Here is an 18,255-nt window from a genome sequence, read left to right on the forward strand (position 1 = left end):
ACATTAAATATAATTTCAGACTCATTTCAATAACTATCAAGCACATTTATTGAACAAATGCACATGTAACAGTATACACACGTACATATAAATAGTACATACAAGTGTTATAAAAATTAATTCCTCAAAACAAAAGCATATAGATTGCATCCATTTATTGTTACGCTCATAGTTAACGCTCGTAGTTAACTGCATTTTCTTCCTGCAGTCTTTCCAACTCTGGAAGCTAAATTGACCAAACCCAACATTGATAGTTCTAACTGGTTTGACTTAACTAGATTTGTTGACAGCTTCAGCTCACTAAAAACTGTCGGGCTTTCTAGGCTTTCTGGATTTGTATTACTGCCAGCTGCATTGAAAAGTTATTTTTCGATCTAAATGACGGTTATTCAAATTCAATAAGTAATCGGTTTCTGTCACAAAAAGGAGGTAGCACAGTGTGTTACATTTTGGATAAATAATGATACATATTTGGCTTTTTAAAATTAAAATAGCGAAATTAATTTTTAAAAAATGAAATCTAACGAGAAGATTATGTTTTGCTTCGAAGGTAGCACTCTTTTCAACTCCTGATATAGTGTGATAATATGGGTAATTTATGGCTATCAGATCTTCCACATTTAGAATTCACCCCCCACCACCCGCCATTTCTGTTCAAAATCATTTGATGCCAACTGTTCATATCAAAAACTTACAAATTGTTGCTTACATAAGACACAGTATATTTGACAATTTATTTGCATCTTCAATCAATAAGAAATCTTAACCCTGGAAGTCCCAAAAGTGCTCCAGGTGGTGGTGGGCGTGCGGGGTGTAATATCCCAGTAGGTGTCATTTCTACCCACTCCCAAAGGCACCCTAGAACTCATCCCAAATCCAGCGTCAGCAGCATTAACATTTCAGGCAGTTTCTGGTGCTATTATTGGGGCAACTGTGGGTGTCCACCATGAGGGAGGTAGGCAGGTGAGGAAGTTACTATACTGCAGTATAAAAGTGGACTCACTGACTGATATATTCAAGAAATCTGAAGTGGCCAGTGTTTGAATTCCTCAGATTCTCAATGGTAATCAATCACAATGCGACCAATTGCAATAGGGAAACCAACCATTTATATTCCCCCCCGCCCCCATCTGGTAATTCAAATTTTAACAAGTACACCTGCCTTGGGTCACAAATCCATTACTTGAATGGCATTACAATATGTCCGCTCACTGGTGGGCAGATGTATTGTGCCATTTCCAAATTCACAGCATTTAGGAAAGGGCAGAACACAGGTGGTTCTCAGCATTTGAATGCCACACTAAATTCTACCACATCTGGCTAGATAACACACATGTACCTTAAGGTGGGTGGGGGTGGAGTTCAGCCCTCTTAGTTTTATTTAAGGTCAGAGGAAATAATGAGTTGAAGAATGTTGAAGATGGTCTCAGGTGGAGCTATCAAAGGTAAAAAAAATGGGAGCTGCTGTCTTAACTGCAAAAGACATGATTAAACTTTGTCTTTTTAGAATTGGGAAAAAATTATTTTTATTGTTCAAAGCATATGCAGAAGCTTAAGAATGTAGAATGTCCCTTATCAAGAAGGAACAGAGTAGAGGGAAAGCATACTTCTGAAGAACCATAGAATAGTTACAGCACAGAAGGAGGCTATTTGGTCCATCGTGTCTGTGCTGGCTCTCTGCAACAGCAAATCAGCTAGTACCACTCCCCTGCCTTTTCCCTGTAGCCCTGCAAATTTTTTCTCTTCGATAATTATCCAATTCTCTTTTGAAAGCCACGAATCAATCTCTCTCCGCCACACTCTGAGGCAGTGCATTCCAGATCCCAAATACTCACGGTGCAAAAATAACATTTTCCTTCATGTCTCCTTTGGTTCTGTTGCCAATCACCTTAAATTGTTTCCTTTAGTTTTCAACCCTTCCACCAACGGGAACAGTTTCAACAAAATTAATAAAGGGTCGGGGATAAACCATGAACTATAGATAGAATGGCTTGAATGAAAATTAGAGAAGCATTAGTTGGGATGCCATTTGATGCTAGCTTGTTTGAAGTGTAAGGTCAAAGACAATGACCAAAGTATGCAATAGCAGACCTCCAATAACGTGTATACATTGGAAACAAGATCACCAGTGCAACAGCATACCATTAACGACCTCCCGCAATCAATGGGCAATGAAAATCTTGTTTCTTTTAATTCTTCAAAGACAAAGGGCTAAATTTTATAATTTAGCACTTCTGGTGTAAATCTTTATGAAACAGGATTGCATATTGGGATATTGGGCACCAAGGTCAGCATGCTCAATTTGAAGCCCACTCAATTTTCATCCAATAACTCTAATGAATGCCAAATCATGCAGGCCACAAACTGGACATATTGACCTGCACATTCAAATTCTTGATATGCGCTCCTATTGTGTTTTCAGGCAAGCCCCCCAACTGCCAAAAATGAGGAATATTAATTTCACCACATGAACATTGATTTTGGACTGTTGCTGGTGAAGAAAGAACTTGCTTTAAAAAAACAATTGGAGACTTTGGATGGAGAGAGACATTAGCATATCAACAGACAGTACTTCAAAGGACAAAGGAGCTATTCCCTGCTCCAATTTAATCCACAATGGACTTTTGATTACCAGGCGTTGAAGGTGGAAAGGCTAGCATTCCAGGTTAACTGCTAAAATGGCTGAATACACAAACAGATGTGGTCGGACCAGTTTGGTCACATGACTGGCTGACTGTTGGAGTTTTTTGAATTTGAATTTCCAACAGGGATTTTGAACTCAGAAAGCTGTTTTCTCCTGGACCGAGAACACCTCTTTCCTCTCTGCTCTCATCTTGCTCTCACCAGCTTCGGAAACCATTGAAGACACATGAACCCCAAGAGAGAAAAGTCTCCTAAATAAACAAGGTTTAAGAATACTGGGCCCCAACAAAAAGCAAGACTACTTACAAAAGGACTACAGTGAGCTCAAAGCACAATAAACAAGAAACTCTTCTCATATTGCCTCAAACCGCAGCATTTTATTTTTCTTCTGCTCTTGACTGACCCTATTTACATGTGTATCGCGTGTGCATGCTAGCGTGGGTGCATTGTATATCCGTAGGCGTTAACCGTGTTAGAACTTAAGTTTAATTTTTAATAAATTTGACTTTTCATCTTTTAAATTTAACAAACCCTGTTTATGCTCATTTCTTTGCCTTATAATTGGAAAGTGGTGAACAAGGATTCACAAGAACAAGGAGAAGATGCAACAAAAACCTTGTCCGATAGATGATCATTCTCCCACACCTAGCCTACAATTTCTCTCTTTTCCATCACAACCATTCTTATCTCTGTCTGTTTTATGGATATTACTATGGTTACGTGCTTCTCTGAATGTTCCTCTTCTTGTTCAGCTGCAAATATGCTGTTCTGTTCACTTTTTTTGTTCCCAACATCCAGTTTTGAAATCAAGACTCATTCCATAGTCATCTACTCTAATTCATTCTTTCCTAGGACCTCAAAACTATGGAACTCTTGACCTTAGTCTTTTCTTTGTCCTTTGATGCTTGTCCTTTTAAAGCCTAAGGTCATTGTCAGGTAATCGTTTCCTTCTGATTTACCTTGTCATTTTTAAAAACAAATCATTTTCAACCATGTGGTATTCTGCATTACGGGTTTGTCTTTCAATTTTTTTGAATAAAAAAGATTGTGCCCAGAATTACCAGTTGAAATGTATCTGGCCAAAATGACAAAGAATGGGCAAGTAAAACACAGATATGGAATAACTGGAAAAATACAGTACAGCAAACATCATCCAGAACCGGAAAAACTGCATTACCAACCACGAGTTGTCGTGCCTAATAGAAATTATATAAAACAAACTCTAAATTAATTCGGTCCTCACACACCAGTTTGGCCACAAATTGCCCATCTCACAATTCCAAATTCAAGGAAGAGTCAGGACTGCCACAAATTTTGTAACATACAATGAAGAGCCAAAGATAAACTGGTTAAAACTTATTGTTCCAGTACATATAAGTTGCAGATACCAACAGACCGAAAGTTGCCTGACTTCAAAACTTGATGGAACAGAGGATGCTGCAACAGGTCCACGTGCCAAACAGCAGAAGGTGGCTAATCAGAAATAAAGTAATTCAATGTCTAGTAAGGTTGCCCACTAATTTTATTATTGTAATTAATTCCACTAAAAGTAGAAATAGGTATGTCTTAATATAGTTGACTAGTGTACTTTTGCAAGTTTACTGAAGGGATGCATCCATTGAATAGGTCACATTTTCTTTTTGAAACTACTTACTAACCAACTGAAACACATATGCGCAATGGGCATCAATTTCACATCTTATTTTATTGAACTTTTATTACTTGACATTTGCTGAATAACTTTATTTTCAGACTTAACTAGATTACATTAAATTAACCTAAGGTTTATTCTGGATTTGACGAACCAAAGTTAATCAACCAACTTTACCCCAACTTGGTTGATCAGTTGCATATCTCAAAACAAACCCTTCAACTCTTGGCTTATCATGTTATCTAATCATATATCACTTGATTTAGATATATATGGGGTCATCAACATTTAACCATTTCTCAATCAATATTGCTATTATATAATAGAATACTCGCAATGCTTGTTCTAAGATGGCCCAACAATCACATATTCTGAGAATAACTATTCACTTACACAATTAGAAATAAACCTGTCCTATTAATGTTCTTAAGTTTCCTCATGGAAGAGTCTCCATTCATGGGTTTTCCTTTCCCATTGGGTAACAACTCAATGGCTTACCATTGCACGTGCTACACCATACTGATCCACCCCCTTATATGCAAAGAAGGTCAAGTGTTAAATTTCTCCACGTGGTTGTTGACTGCCACTGAAGTCATCATGCAACGCCTCTCTAATATACGTCACTATGACGTAGGCCATTAATTCTCGCGAGAATTAACATTTTGGGCATTATTACCCAACCTAAATTGGTAAATTGCAACATTTGTGGAGACTGGTGTATTTTGCATATTTTTTTTGAAATAAGTTTCAGTAAATTGTTTTGTGCTTATTTTAATATATGCCTATGATACTCTATTCCTATTGGTCAATTCATCTGTATGCAAATTATCTCATACGTCACTTCCAGGTGGAATCGAGCGCCATTTTGTCAAGAACGTTACGGTTCTGAAGTGAATTTATGAGAAAAGATAAGACATTAGAAAAATTTTCATTAAGCATTTGACTGCGTAGCAGCAAGCAGCCGAAAGTTGGAAAACGGGCTAAGGTTAGTCGGGTGAGGGAATTGGCGCGTAATATATTGAGTGAAAGGGGTGGGGTGAATAGCTCCCTCTTTCAGCCCTGCCTGGTAGTGAGGGGTTGAAGTCGTGGGGCCGTTTGTTATCAGTTACTGGTCCGTTCCCACCCCTTTTCCCCAGCCCAAACTCACATGAGCCATGCCCCCAAGCTGTAAATTTGACTCTCATTGACCCAACTGCACAGTCTTAAAAGTGCAGTTGTTGTTGCGAGTATGCCTGTGGTTGAGCTGTTTGGGGCTTTTCTTCTGCTTTGCATTGCTGTGTTTGTAGATAAGTATCTGCCAACAGGTGAGCGAGTTAGTGCAGCCCGGCGACTGGCTGGTGTCGGTGTGTAAGGCGGGAGGGGTAACAACACCTAGGCTGCGCGCTCTCTCCCTCCTCCCTCTACAGGCGCCAACTTGAACCGTTGGATGATACCCTACAAGGCTGGGAAAAGATTTCCCTCGCAAACCAAACTACCGGCGTGAAGTGTAGTTGTGGGAGGAGAATACTACACTTGACTCCTGCGCATTAATAAGTATCTGAAGACTGAACTGAGTATTTTTCAAGTAAATGTAATATGTACTTGACATTTAAGGCACTTTTTGTGATACCGACTTTAGGAAGTCGCGGCAAACAAAAAATCGATTTTGTGTAAATCGCATTTAATAAAATGTGGAATTGATAGAAAAGTGCACTTGAAGTCAGACGTTGACGTTTTTCTGCCGTATACATTTGATTTATTGAAATCACTGCATTTGATTTGGTGTACTTTACTGCAGTAATATACTGTTATAGTGTAGTAAGGATAAGGAACTTAAATTTATATGTATAGTATTAGTAAAACGTTGCCAGAATTCTTGTTATAGTACAATGTCCTATGTTCCATGTGATGGCTAACTTGTTCAAAATTTTAGAATAACTTACACTGGTGATTCTGCAACAATCAATAATGTAAACATGCCGTAAATATCCTATTGAAGCCCATCGCTAGTCAAGATTAAACCAAATTGGTTGCTTCAAATGCAATTTTTCTCCCAACTGATTAATAAAGTAGCAATTTAGACAGAACATTTATTGAATCCTGTATGAACTTGATTTTGGTTACCATAACAGTACTTTAGGAGTGGTATGCATCTTTTTTAGATCCATATAATTTCTAAACCGGTTTAATTTATCCTGATCCCTTTCTTGTTTCTTCTAGTCTTGCTGAACACAGCTAACCACGTGATCAACTGGTATTTATTCTATTTGACCAGGCTCAGCAAATGCCAGTGAAGGAAGCCTAGTGGGGGCGGGGCTTGGTTTGTGGTCCATGTTCACCACGTGACCGTTTCCATGGTAACGGTAGATCATTGGTTTCTGGTGTGATTGGTCTGTGGAAACCGGATGATTGGAAAGTTGATCTCTCATTGGTTAGAAAGTACAACAGTTTATTGGCTTGTAATTACATGACCGCAATGATTACATCACAAAGGCAGTGACATCACAGCTCCAAACAGAGAAATCTTTCCATGGGATGTGAAACAGAATTATGTAACATGGAAACAGACCACTTGGCCCATGCTGCATACCCTACTTCATCTTGCCCTGTCAACATCTCTTATTCCTTCTCCCTCATGTACTTATCCAGTTTCCTCTTAAATGTTGTTTGCCTCAACTACTCCATGTGGCATAGAGTTGCATTTTCTGGGTAACAGTTCCTCCTGGATTTATTAGTGACGTTTATATTTATGGCCCGTTGTTTTGGACTCTCAAATGGAATCATCTTTTCTACAATCTTCCCTATCATAATTTTAAAGACCTCTATTGGGTCACCTCTACGTATTCTCTTTTCTAGTGAAAAGAAGCCCAGCCTTTTGATCATTGATAACAACCTCTTAGTTCTGGTATCATCCTTGTAATTGTTGTGTATCTTCTCCAATGTCTGTATATCCTTTTTGCAATATGGAGACCAGGGCTGTTCACAGTATTCTCGGGTCATGGATTGGGATGTTGCACCACTCATTTAGAATTGAAATGTCATGCAGTTTGTTATGTAATAGAATAACTGGAAATATATGCTGCTTTGCATATAATACAATAAATATACACTTAAACTGCAAGCAACTCCATGGTAGCAATGATTTTCTCTGAAAGCCCAAGTATTGTATACCCAGCCTTTTTCTCCATTTACCTGGTCCAGTTGTTTTCAAATGTCTGTATCTAGGCCACTGCTCATCACTTTTGACAGGTGCGATGGAGACCACCTGCAACTATTTACTCCTGGGAGGTGAGGAACTACTGCAGTGGTCTCTTGGAGACCCCCGGCCTAACTTCGAAATAGTATCAGCTATCCAAAGGAATGCAGTGCATTATTGCAGAGAAAAAAACTTGAGTAACAAGAATATCCATTACTGGGCCAACAATAGAAAATGAATGACCCCCAAGTGTCTAGTGACAGGATCAAATTATTTTATTATTGTACCAAATATTGCTGGAAAACAAGGTGCCAATAGCTGCAAATTAGCTTTTCTCCAGCCGCCCATCCCGCTGGTCAGTGTTCAAAATGTGCATAGTGTCTGTCAGTAGTGTAAATCCTCTAACTTTAAAAAAAAAATTAGTACATCAGTACAAATCAAGATATATTTAGTCAGTATGTAGGTCATTCTGACTTTTTTTGCTGTTAGTATCTCAGTGATTGGCTTAGTTATGATTCTTTAGCATTGAACTTACAACTTGAGACCTGCAATCAAATTTGACTTTTGACTCTCTTTTCACATGGGCTTTTCCTAAGCAATATTTTAGTCTCAGCTACTGTCTGACTGTGGGATGCAAAATTGGCAGGTAGGAATCTTGCACAGTTGAAATAGACTAACTTCCATCAGTGGTTTTTGAGTGATCCTCCTGATTTAAGGAATATGGCTGCAGGAAGAATTTGACAATCAGTGGACTTCAGTGATTCTCCACAACTTTATTGCGGATGATTGTGTTGACATTGCTTGAATGGAAACTGACCAGACTGCCACGGTGGTGTGTCCCTTCTCACCAAATCATACCTTGGTGCCTCTCTTGGCTCACTGATGCCGCCTTCTCCTTCAAGCACCATAGCTTGTTCTACTCCTCTCATCTCTTTAAGATCTTTGTTCTCTACTTTCATTCCCTAGTCCCACCCTGTATTACTCTGATATCCTCCATCCATTCCTCTCTCAGACTCTGCATTGAGTGACTTCTCAGCTTTGATGATTTCAATTTCCATCTCGACCCAACTTGTCCTTTCTCCTCTGATTTCACTCCCCTCCAGTCCTCCCTTAACTTCATATAAGCTTCCCTACCCATATTCATGCCCGCCCCCATCACCTTGCTATCTTGTGTGGCCTCTCCCATGGTCTCTCCTCTCAGATAGGGCCATCTCTGACCAATTGTATCCCTTACCCACAGCCCTCTTCCAACCTCACTTCCTTCTCTGTCTACTCTTGGGGGGAAAAAAAACACTTCCCCAAATCACTCTACTTTCAAATATCTAGCCTTTGGCACACTATTCATCACAATATGACTGCAGCTGTTGATCTGCTCAACCACTTCTTGTCCTTGTGTCCAATAAAACCCTCCCATATTGGTCATTCCTTCAGTATGGCCTGCATCTTTGCTGCATTAAGTCCAGGGATTTGGTTTGAGCATACTTGATTTAGCCATCAATTGCCAGACCTGATCGGACCACACCGAGCACGATTGGGCCTCGCTGCCCTCTGCAACACTGCTCACTACTCGTGGATTATCCTAGCAAGCAACATAATTCCCTGCTTTTCTCCACTATTAACCTTCTGATTTAACCCTTGTCTCTCCACACTCACTTCAAATAAGTATGTGGAACTTATGGATTTCTTGTCAATAAATTTAGATCATCTATTCAGCTGTCTCTACTGCTTTCCCCCTTCCTCTTGCTAATCAAGGCTGGCAACCCGTGACTTTCTTTAGTTTTCTATCTTATATGTCCTCTTAAGATCATTTTGTTCACTTCCTGCTCCCTTGACTTCATTCCCACTGAACAGTTATTTGACTACTCAACTCGCCTTCCTGGTCCCCATGCTAATTGACATTGAAAATGGCGCTCTCTTCCTTTCAAAATTGCCATCAATCCCTGTTCAAAAATCCCACCCTAAGCCCCATTGTCCTTGCAAACTACCATCCCATCTCCAGTCTTCCTTTCCTCTCAAGTCCTTGAATGTTGTTGCCTCTCAGATGCTTGACTGTCTTTCCTGTAACTCCACATTTGAATCTCTCATATCTGGTCTCTGGCCGTTCCACAGCACTGAAGTGGTTCTAACTAAAATCACAAATTACGTCCTTGGTGATTGTGGCCATAGTACACTATTCTTTCTCAGCCTCTTATATAGCCTTTGACATGGTGAACCATACCATCCTCTTCCAACTCCCTTCATATGTTATCCAGCTCAGTGGCACTGCCATTGCTTGCTCCTACATTTACCAATCAAATCCCAGTCGGAGGATCAACAGTGATTGATTTATTTTCCTGCCTGTGCACCATTGCCTCAAGTGTTTTCCAAGGATCTGTCCTTCGCTGTCTTTTCCTTATCTACATGTCTCTCTTTTCCCCCCCCAGTGACATCATCCAAAGACATGGAGCCAGGTTTTGCATGTATATTGATAACACCCAGCTCCACTCCGATTACCTCTCTTGATCTCTCCAATGTATACTGTCCCACACAATGTTCTGCTCACCAATCACTCACCACTGTCCTCACTGACCAGCATTGGCTCCTAGTCCCTCTATGAAGAGTATAAACAGTGATGACGCTTAAGCCCTTCATTTGCCTGTAAAGGATGTCCTGAGATCTTAAAGCGCTATATGTAAAATGTAAGTTCCAATTACTGCTGCCCAATAACCGCTGACAGCTCTTTACATGCGAATGAGTATCCTTGCATGTGCCCAATATAAAAAGGCACCAGGCAATCAATCATAGCTTGCAAAGCCTGCACAAACCTTTTTAATTAGAATTTTGCACAGAACTGGATACTGTGGAAATAATGAAGCAAAAGTTGGTAAAATATCATTTAAAAGTGGTATAACTAATCTTTGGGATATTGAGCCAGATGCTGAGGCTAAAAATAAGTTGCTTCTCACAGTGAACAGAGTTAACAAAGTCCTCATTCATAGCCCATTTCGAAAGGCATTATGGTGAAACAGGAAGGAATGTCAGTTGGTTACCTCCATGACCTTGATAGCTACAGTGGTTTCTATCTCAGTTACTGCTAAGAAACAGCCTACCTGCCATATCTGTTTAAAATGAAGTTTGAGAGCTTTTACAAATAATACATTATGAAAAACACAAACACACAGCTGCTGCAAGTCCAATAGAATAATTTAAAGCTGAATCTTCCCCACCCCACAAAGTGAAGAATTTTCCAAATATTTAAAAATCAATGTAAGATGCTCGTGCCTGACTGGCAATCAACCTATGCAACAATAAGTAGAAGCCAAACTCCCAGTGGCCATATGCTACAGAAGTTGAGAATCCACCCACCCAATTTAAAAGGCACTGGACTCTCAATGCTGAGCGGTAAAGTTCAGCCAATCCGCATGGTTAGCCAAAATTCAAATTCCAAGGCAGAAAAGTGGTAGAGGCAGGAACCCTCACGACATTCAAGAAGTATTTAGATGAGCACTTGAAACGCCATAACATACAAGGCTATGGGCCAAGTGCGGGGAAATGGGATTTCTTAGGATGGCTGCTTGATGGTCGGCGCAGGCGCGTTGGGCCGAAGGGCCTGTTTCTGTGCTGTAAAACTCTATGACTCTAAAAGGACAGTCAGGTTCGGAAATCTGCGCCCGGGTGAAAGTGTTCTGCAGGCTGGATCTAACCCGCAGGCCGTACGTTTGACACCCTTGCCCTTCACACTGGAATTACCTCCCTAAACCAGTCCACCACCTCTTTAAAACCCAGCTTTGTTCAAGCTTTTTGTCAGCCCTCCTTTGCTCCGACATCCATTTTCATGATTCATCTGTTAAATGCCCTTTGGATGCTTCTTAATTTAAAAGTGCTGTATAAATCCAAATTTCTTGTACTCTGGAGCAATATGCTGTCAACTTTCAGAAGTTGAGGTGCTGCCACAGACTAAACCAGTAATCCTCCTGAAGTTGAAAATGCCGATTGAAATTTAGTTCAAGTCTTTTTCTGGTGTGAAAGGGCAATTAGTATTTTAAACCAGAAGTTCAATATTTTAAAACCTTTATATCCAAATTTTAATGAGTATACTGTTTAATAGTGTTCTCAGGCCATTGAAAATAATCAACTCTGTTAACTTGCTTCATACACACCTTTTTAATTGTCTTGTTAGCTAAACATATTTTAATAGTTCTGCCGTGCTGAGGGTACTTTGGAGTAGAGCAGCTCTGTTGAGCTGCTTAATAGAAACAGAAAAAGTTCAAAATGCACGTCAAATCGGAGGTCAGCTGTAAAGAGAAAATGCAAATTAATGACCCTCTAGGTGTAAACCTTTCTTCAGAGTTCTTGTATTTCGGCTATATTCCCTTCATAATGTGTAGTAATAATGAATAGTCAGCGTGGATTTCAAAAAGGAAAGTCTTGCTTGAATAACCTAATTTAAATTTTTTTGAGGAGGTCAGAGTATCAATGTTAATGCAGTAGATGTAATTTATCTGGATTTTCAAAAGGCCTTTGATAAGGTGTCCCATAATAGACTAATGAATAAGGTCAGAAAATGTGGAGCCAGCGGATAAGTGGCAGAATGGGTTGCTAGCTAGCTTCAAGACGGTGTGGGTGAGTAAAGGCTAGTTATTCAGAGTGGCAGAAGGTGGGAGGTGGAGTTCCACAAGGATCAGTGCTGGGACCACTGCTGTTCACAATTTACATTAATGATTTGGACTTTGGCATCAAAAACTTCTAACTTTGTGGATGACACCAAATCTTTGGGGGGTTAGTCAATACTGAGGAGGACTGCAACAAATTACAGGAGGACATTAATAAACTTGGCAAATGAAGTTCAACACAGATAAATGTGAGGTAGTACATTTTGGTAGGAAGAATAAGGAGGACATTTATTACTTGAAAGGTGTAAATCTAGGTGAGGTAGAGGAACAAAGGGATCTAAAGAGTACAAATACACCAATCAGTAAAAGTTGTGCCACAGATTAGTAAGGCTATTTTTTAAAAAAGCAAACCAAGCACTCGGCTTCATTTCTAGAGGGATGGAATTGAAAAGTAGGGAGGTAATGCTAAACTTGCATCGAACTTTGGTTAAATCACACTTGAAATACTGCATGCAGTTCTGGTCACCGTATTATAAAAAGGCTATAGAGGCACTGGAGAGGATGCAGAGAGATATACAAGGATGATACCAGAAATGCAAGCGTATACATATTTGGAAAGGATTGACAGGCTGGGTCTTTTTTTTTTCTTGAAAAATGGAGGCTGAGGGTTGATCTAATCAAGATCTTTAAAATTCTGAAAGGTTTAGATGGAGTAGACACAGAGAATGTTTCCTCTTGTGGTGAAGTGTATAACTAGAGACCATCAATATAAGCTAGTCACCACAAAATCCAATAGGGAATTCAGAAGAAACTTTGTTATCCAAAGGGTGGTGAGAATGTGGAATTTGCTACCACAGGGAGTGGTTGAAGCAAATAGTATAGATGTATTTAAGGGGAAGCTAGACAAGCATATGAGGGAGGAGAGAAAAGAGGGTTATGATGATGGATTTAGGTGAGGAAAGAACGGAGGAGGCTCGAGTGGAGCATAACTAGCATAGGCTGGTTGGGCCAAATGGCCTGTTTCCGTACTGCATATGCTATGTAATTCTAGGTGTCTTTTCTTTTAAGGATGCTGATTGAGCTGCAGTGTATTTCTAACTTTTTTTTTCTGTTTCAAATTTCCAGCATTTGCAATTTTACTTCATTAACCCTGAATAATCCGGTGCTGTTTCAAAAATTAATTTAACTTCGAGCAGAATCTATCCCCTTCTCAACAGGCTGTGAACTTAATTGCTGACCAAGACCACCACTGTAGTAGCAGAATGCCAATCACAAGCATTTTGCAATTGTTCATAATTGATATTTTCTTATCAAGTGGATTTTGGGTTTGATGGGATGAAATGGCAGAAGATTTTGGAAATATATTTTGAAGGAAATAAACATGTTAGTTTTTATGTGTTTGCCTTTCTCTAAACATGCAATACTGAAAATAGACCTAGTTAAGAGAATAAGCAAAAGTAGGATTTTGTTTTTTGCAAATTCAAATAAAACTACTTGTAAGCACTGCTGCACGGTATGTACAGGCAGCACTGCAAGGCACAAGTACTTTTAAGATGCGTTACTTAATTAATGCAAGAAAATACAAATGGGCACTGAAGTCCCTGACCACCTACATCTCTTTATAATCAGCTTTATAACAGTTTCTAATTTCAAGATGGAAAAGAAAGTAATCAACGTTCTAAAGAACATAATCAAATCATGGCATGACACAAGAAAAGAACATTTGATGTGTTGAGACTTTTTCTTCAAATGGTTTGTGTGGTCACTATCATGACCATCTCTTAACTTGTTTAATCTGTGGCAAACTCCATAGTTCAAACCTCCCAGAAGGTGAAATGCCCCACTAATTCAAATGTCAACACTAGGATTTTGCTTCAATAGTATACCACACACTGAAACTTGACTGACTATATTTCATAGAAAACAATATTGTCCCAAAAGGCCAGGCGTTGCAAAACTATATAGAATTCTTAGTCATAGTTATTTATGGCACAGAAAGAGGCCATTCAGCCCATTGAGTTCATGCCAGCTCTCCATGGAGCTATCCAGTCAACCTCAGTCCCCCACTTGATCCCTGTAGCTCTTGAGTTTATTTCATTCAAGTGACCATCTAATTTCTTTTTGAAGTTTTGGTAAACTGTGTGCTTCTCCATCTGAGCTAGGTTTCTTTGAGACCTAAACACCTGTCCGTTTAATTTTTAAACGTTTGTAATCATGTGTATAAACTGTAGGTTATTTCTTCATCTCTGGAAGGTCTAAAGCCACATTGTGTCTCTGGGAGGATTTCCTCAGCCACAGGAAGTGGGTGATTCAGGAGAAGGCGTGTCAGGATTTTCCCTGCTATGGACAAGAAGGAAATGCCTCGATAGTTCCCACAGCATGATTTATCTCCCTTCTTGAAGATAGTTACAATTGTCGTATTCTTGAAGTTGTGGGGCGCAATTAGGGAGAGTTCTTTTTCCTCCCAAATCTGTAGGATGAGTGCATGGAGTCTTGAAGTGAGCAAAAATCCACCCGCTTTGAAGACCTTAGCTGAAATGCCATCGGGGCCGCAGGCTTTGTTGTTTTCACCTGTTTGCTTGTTGCAGCTCTCCCATTGGTGGTTCATCCATGGATTCTACCTCGGGATACTGGGGAATAGCTTGAAGAATATGAGATGCCACTGTGGACTCACGGTTGAGGAGTTGTTGAGGGTGGCATTGTCATCCTTAAGAGACACCATCCTGTGGACGATGGGGATTTTGTCCATATGATCTTGGTCTATAGATGACCCTGGTGGCTTCAAAAAAGCTTCGCTTGTCATGATGGTGGGCAAATTGTTGGATCTCTTGACCTTGCTTTTCCCACCACTTGTCCTTTTATCTTCCAGATTTGTCTTTGGGGGTCAGCCTTGAGCTGTTGGATTGCTACCACCTTGATTTGCGACCTTGGATTGTTCTGCCAAGCAATGAAGGCTGCTCGTTTTTGTTCCAGGAGGTCACACATTTCAGCATCGTTTTCATTGAACCAGTCCTAGTGACGATGATGCTTGAACCCAGTGGTCTGGATGCAGGAGTCTAGTATAGCTGACTTTATTTGTTCCCACTGTTGTGAAATTGAGTTGGATGCGTGAAGATTTTCCAAATTGGCTGTGAGCTGCACTGGGAATTCCTCTCTCTCTGGTCAGGCAGCTTTAGGGCTGAGACATTGATGATCTTCCTCTTGGACTTTTGGGTCTTGCGATGCCTTGGTTCTGACTCTTCACCAGTCGAATAAGTCGATGATCTGCCCAGCAGGCATCAGTTCCCTGCATGGATTGAGTGATACAGACATTGCTTAGATCTTTGTCTCAAACAGTGACATAATCCAGGAGGTGCCAGTGCTTTGATCTAGGATGCCTCCATGTGGATTTGTATTTGTACTTCTGGCCAATGAGGCCATGCTGAGCACACTTTGTCAGCAGGATGGCACCATTTGCATTGGCTTTTCCTACCCTGTTTCCCAATAGTTCCTCTCCAGACATCGGAGTCACAGCCAATCCTGGCATTAAAATCCCCCAGAAGGATGATCTTTTCTTTTGGGATGGCAGGTAAGGACTTCATCAAGGTCAAAATAAACTTTTCCTTAACCTCTTCATTGGAATCAAGGGTTGGGGTATAAGCATTGATGACGGTGGCATATTGATTATGGCTGAGCTGTAGGTGAAGTGTCATGGGTTTTTCATTTATGCAGTTGGGGAGGTCTGGCAATGCATCCAAGATCCTATTCCAGATGATGAAACCAAATCTGTGAACATCATGGTTACTGTCAGCCTTTCTTTCTAGTAAATGTATCCCCTTGCTTGTTCCTTCAGCTGCCCCTCCCCAGGAAGGCGGGTCTCACTGAGGGCGGTGATGTCAATTTGGAGCCTTAATAGCTCAGGCGCAGGCTTTTACCAGGAACTGTCAGAACGTCCAGAGGAACCTCTGACATGCTTTTTGTTGCCTGACAACACCAGGAACTCTGCATTCATCGACCTGACCAAAGCATTTGACTCAGTAAATCGCGAGGCTTTGTGGGTTGTGCTCCAAAGATTTAGATGTCCAAGAAACTTCATCACAATCCTGCAATTTCTCCATGATATGACTGCAACAGTCTTGAGTGGGAGATCTGGAACAGATGCCTTCAAAATCTAGACTGGGGTCAAGCAAGGCTACGTGATAGCTCCCATACGATTTACAATCTCCCTGACAGTGGCAATTTATCTCATGAAAGATCAGCTGCCCTCTGGTGTGAGTATTAATTACTACCGAGATGGAAAACTCTAACCTCAGTTGCCTCTGCCAAAACTAAAGTGACCAGTAGTAGAAATACATGATCTACAGTTTGCAGATGACTGGAATGTTGCCAACTCTGCACCAGATTTGCAAGCCACTCTCGATCTCTACAATTCTGCATACAAGAGAATCGGCTTGTCCTTGAATCTTGCCAAAACAAAACTCTTGCATCAACCCGCACCTGGTCAGCCAAATATTTCACCTCCCAAATATGTTGAAGGAGAGACTTTGGAATATGGGCTGAGCACTTCCCATACCTTGGCAGCCACCTCTCTCTAAAAAGGCCACGATTGACGAGGACAACCAGCACTGGATCAGCTGCGCCAGCACTGCCTTCAACAAACTATGGCAGCGAGTTTTGACAACAAAAGTCCTATTGTCCAGAGCAGTTGTCACCACATTCCTGTACTTTATTTTTATTCATTTATGGGATGTGGGTGTCGCTGGCCAGGCCAGCATTTATTGCCCATCCTTAATTGCCCTTGAGAAGGTGGTGGTGAGCTGCCTTCTTGAACCGTTGCAGTCCATGTGGGGTAGGTACACGCACAGTGCTGTTAAGAAAGGAGTTCCAGGATTTTGACCCAGCGACAGTGAAGGAACGGCGATTATAGTTCTAAGTCAGGATGGTGTGTGACTTGGAGGGGAACTTGCAGGTGGTGGTGTTCCCATGCATTTGCTGCCCTTGTCCTTCTAGTTGGTAGAGGTTGTGGAAGGTGCTGCTAAGGAGCCTTGGTGTGTTGCTGCAGTGCATCTTGTAGATGGTACACACTGCTGCCACTGTGCATCGGTGGTAGAGGGAGTGAATGGCACCCCATCTACAAACAATCAAGCAGGCTGCTTTATCCTGGATGGTGTCGAGCTTCTTGAGTGTTGTTGGAGCTGCAAACATCCAGGCAAGTGGAGAGTATTCCATCACACTCCTGACTTCCACCTTGTAGATGGTGGACAGGCTTTGAGGAGTCGGGAGGTGAGTTACTCGCCGCAGGATTCCTAGTCTCTGACCTGCTCTTGTAGCTACGTTATTTATATGGCTACTCCAGTTGAGTTTCTGGTCAATGGTAACCCCTAGGATAATTCAGCGATGGTAATGCCATTGAACATCAAGGGGAGATGGTCATTGCCCGGCACTTGTGTGGCGCGAATGTTACTTGCCACTTATCAGCTCAAGCCTGGATATTGGCCAAGTCTTGCTGCATTTCTACACGGATTGCTTCAGTATCTGAGGAGTCACGAATGGTGCTGAACATTGTGCAATCATCAGCGAACATCCCCACTTCTGACCTTATGATTGAAGGAAGGTCATTGATGAAGCAGCTGAAGATGGGCCTAGGACACTACCCTGAGGAACTTGTGCAGTGATGTCCTGGAGCTCAGATTATTGACCTCCAACAACCACAACCATCTTCCTTTGTGCGAGGTAAGACTCCAACCAGCGGAGGGTTTCCCCCCCTAATTCCCATTGACCTCTGTTTTGTTAGGGCTCCTTGATGCCATACTCTGTCAAATGCCACCTTGATGTCAAGGGCAGTCACTCTCGCCTCCCCTCTTCAGTTCATCTCTTTTGTCCATGTTTGAACCAAGGCTGTAATCAGGTCTGGAGCTGAGTGGCCCTGGCTGAACCCAAACTGAGCATCACTGAGCAGGTTATTGCTAAGCAAGTGCTGCTTGATGGCACTGTTGATAACACCTTCCATCACTTTACTGATGATTGAGAGTAGGCTAATGGGGCGGTAATTGGCCGGGTTGGACTTGTCCTGCTTTTTGTGTACAGGACATACCTGGGCAATTTTCCACATTGCAGGGTAGATGCCAGTGTTGTAGCTGTACTGGAAGAGCTTGGCTAGGGGTGCGGCAAGTTCTGGAGCACAGGTCTTCAGTACTATTGCTGGAATATTGTCA

General features: G+C 41.2%; 1 protein-coding gene across 19 annotated transcripts in view; it reads left to right on the top strand.

Moving 5' to 3' along the window:
• Window positions 1–5,147: 5,147 nt before the first annotated feature.
• adnp2a (ADNP homeobox 2a) overlaps window positions 5,148–18,255 on the top strand; it is a 44,783-nt gene continuing 31,675 nt past the window's right edge. For 9 of the 19 annotated variants that reach the window (XM_068057458.1, XM_068057434.1, XM_068057439.1 and 6 more), the window contains exons 1-3: window positions 5,148–5,279; window positions 6,494–6,630; window positions 14,931–15,629. Coding sequence is in view for 2 of the 19 variants with exons in the window: in XM_068057413.1 (XP_067913514.1) it covers window positions 15,605–15,629 (25 nt within the window). In the remaining 17 variants the exon portion in view is untranslated. The remainder of the gene's footprint in view (window positions 5,280–6,493; window positions 6,631–14,930; window positions 15,630–18,255) is intronic. The other 10 variants (XM_068057483.1, XM_068057448.1, XM_068057569.1 and 7 more) reach the window with 3 other exon arrangements.

Source organism: Heterodontus francisci, chromosome 2 (genome assembly GCF_036365525.1).
Source record: "Heterodontus francisci isolate sHetFra1 chromosome 2, sHetFra1.hap1, whole genome shotgun sequence".
Taxonomy (NCBI): Eukaryota; Metazoa; Chordata; class Chondrichthyes; order Heterodontiformes; family Heterodontidae; genus Heterodontus; species Heterodontus francisci.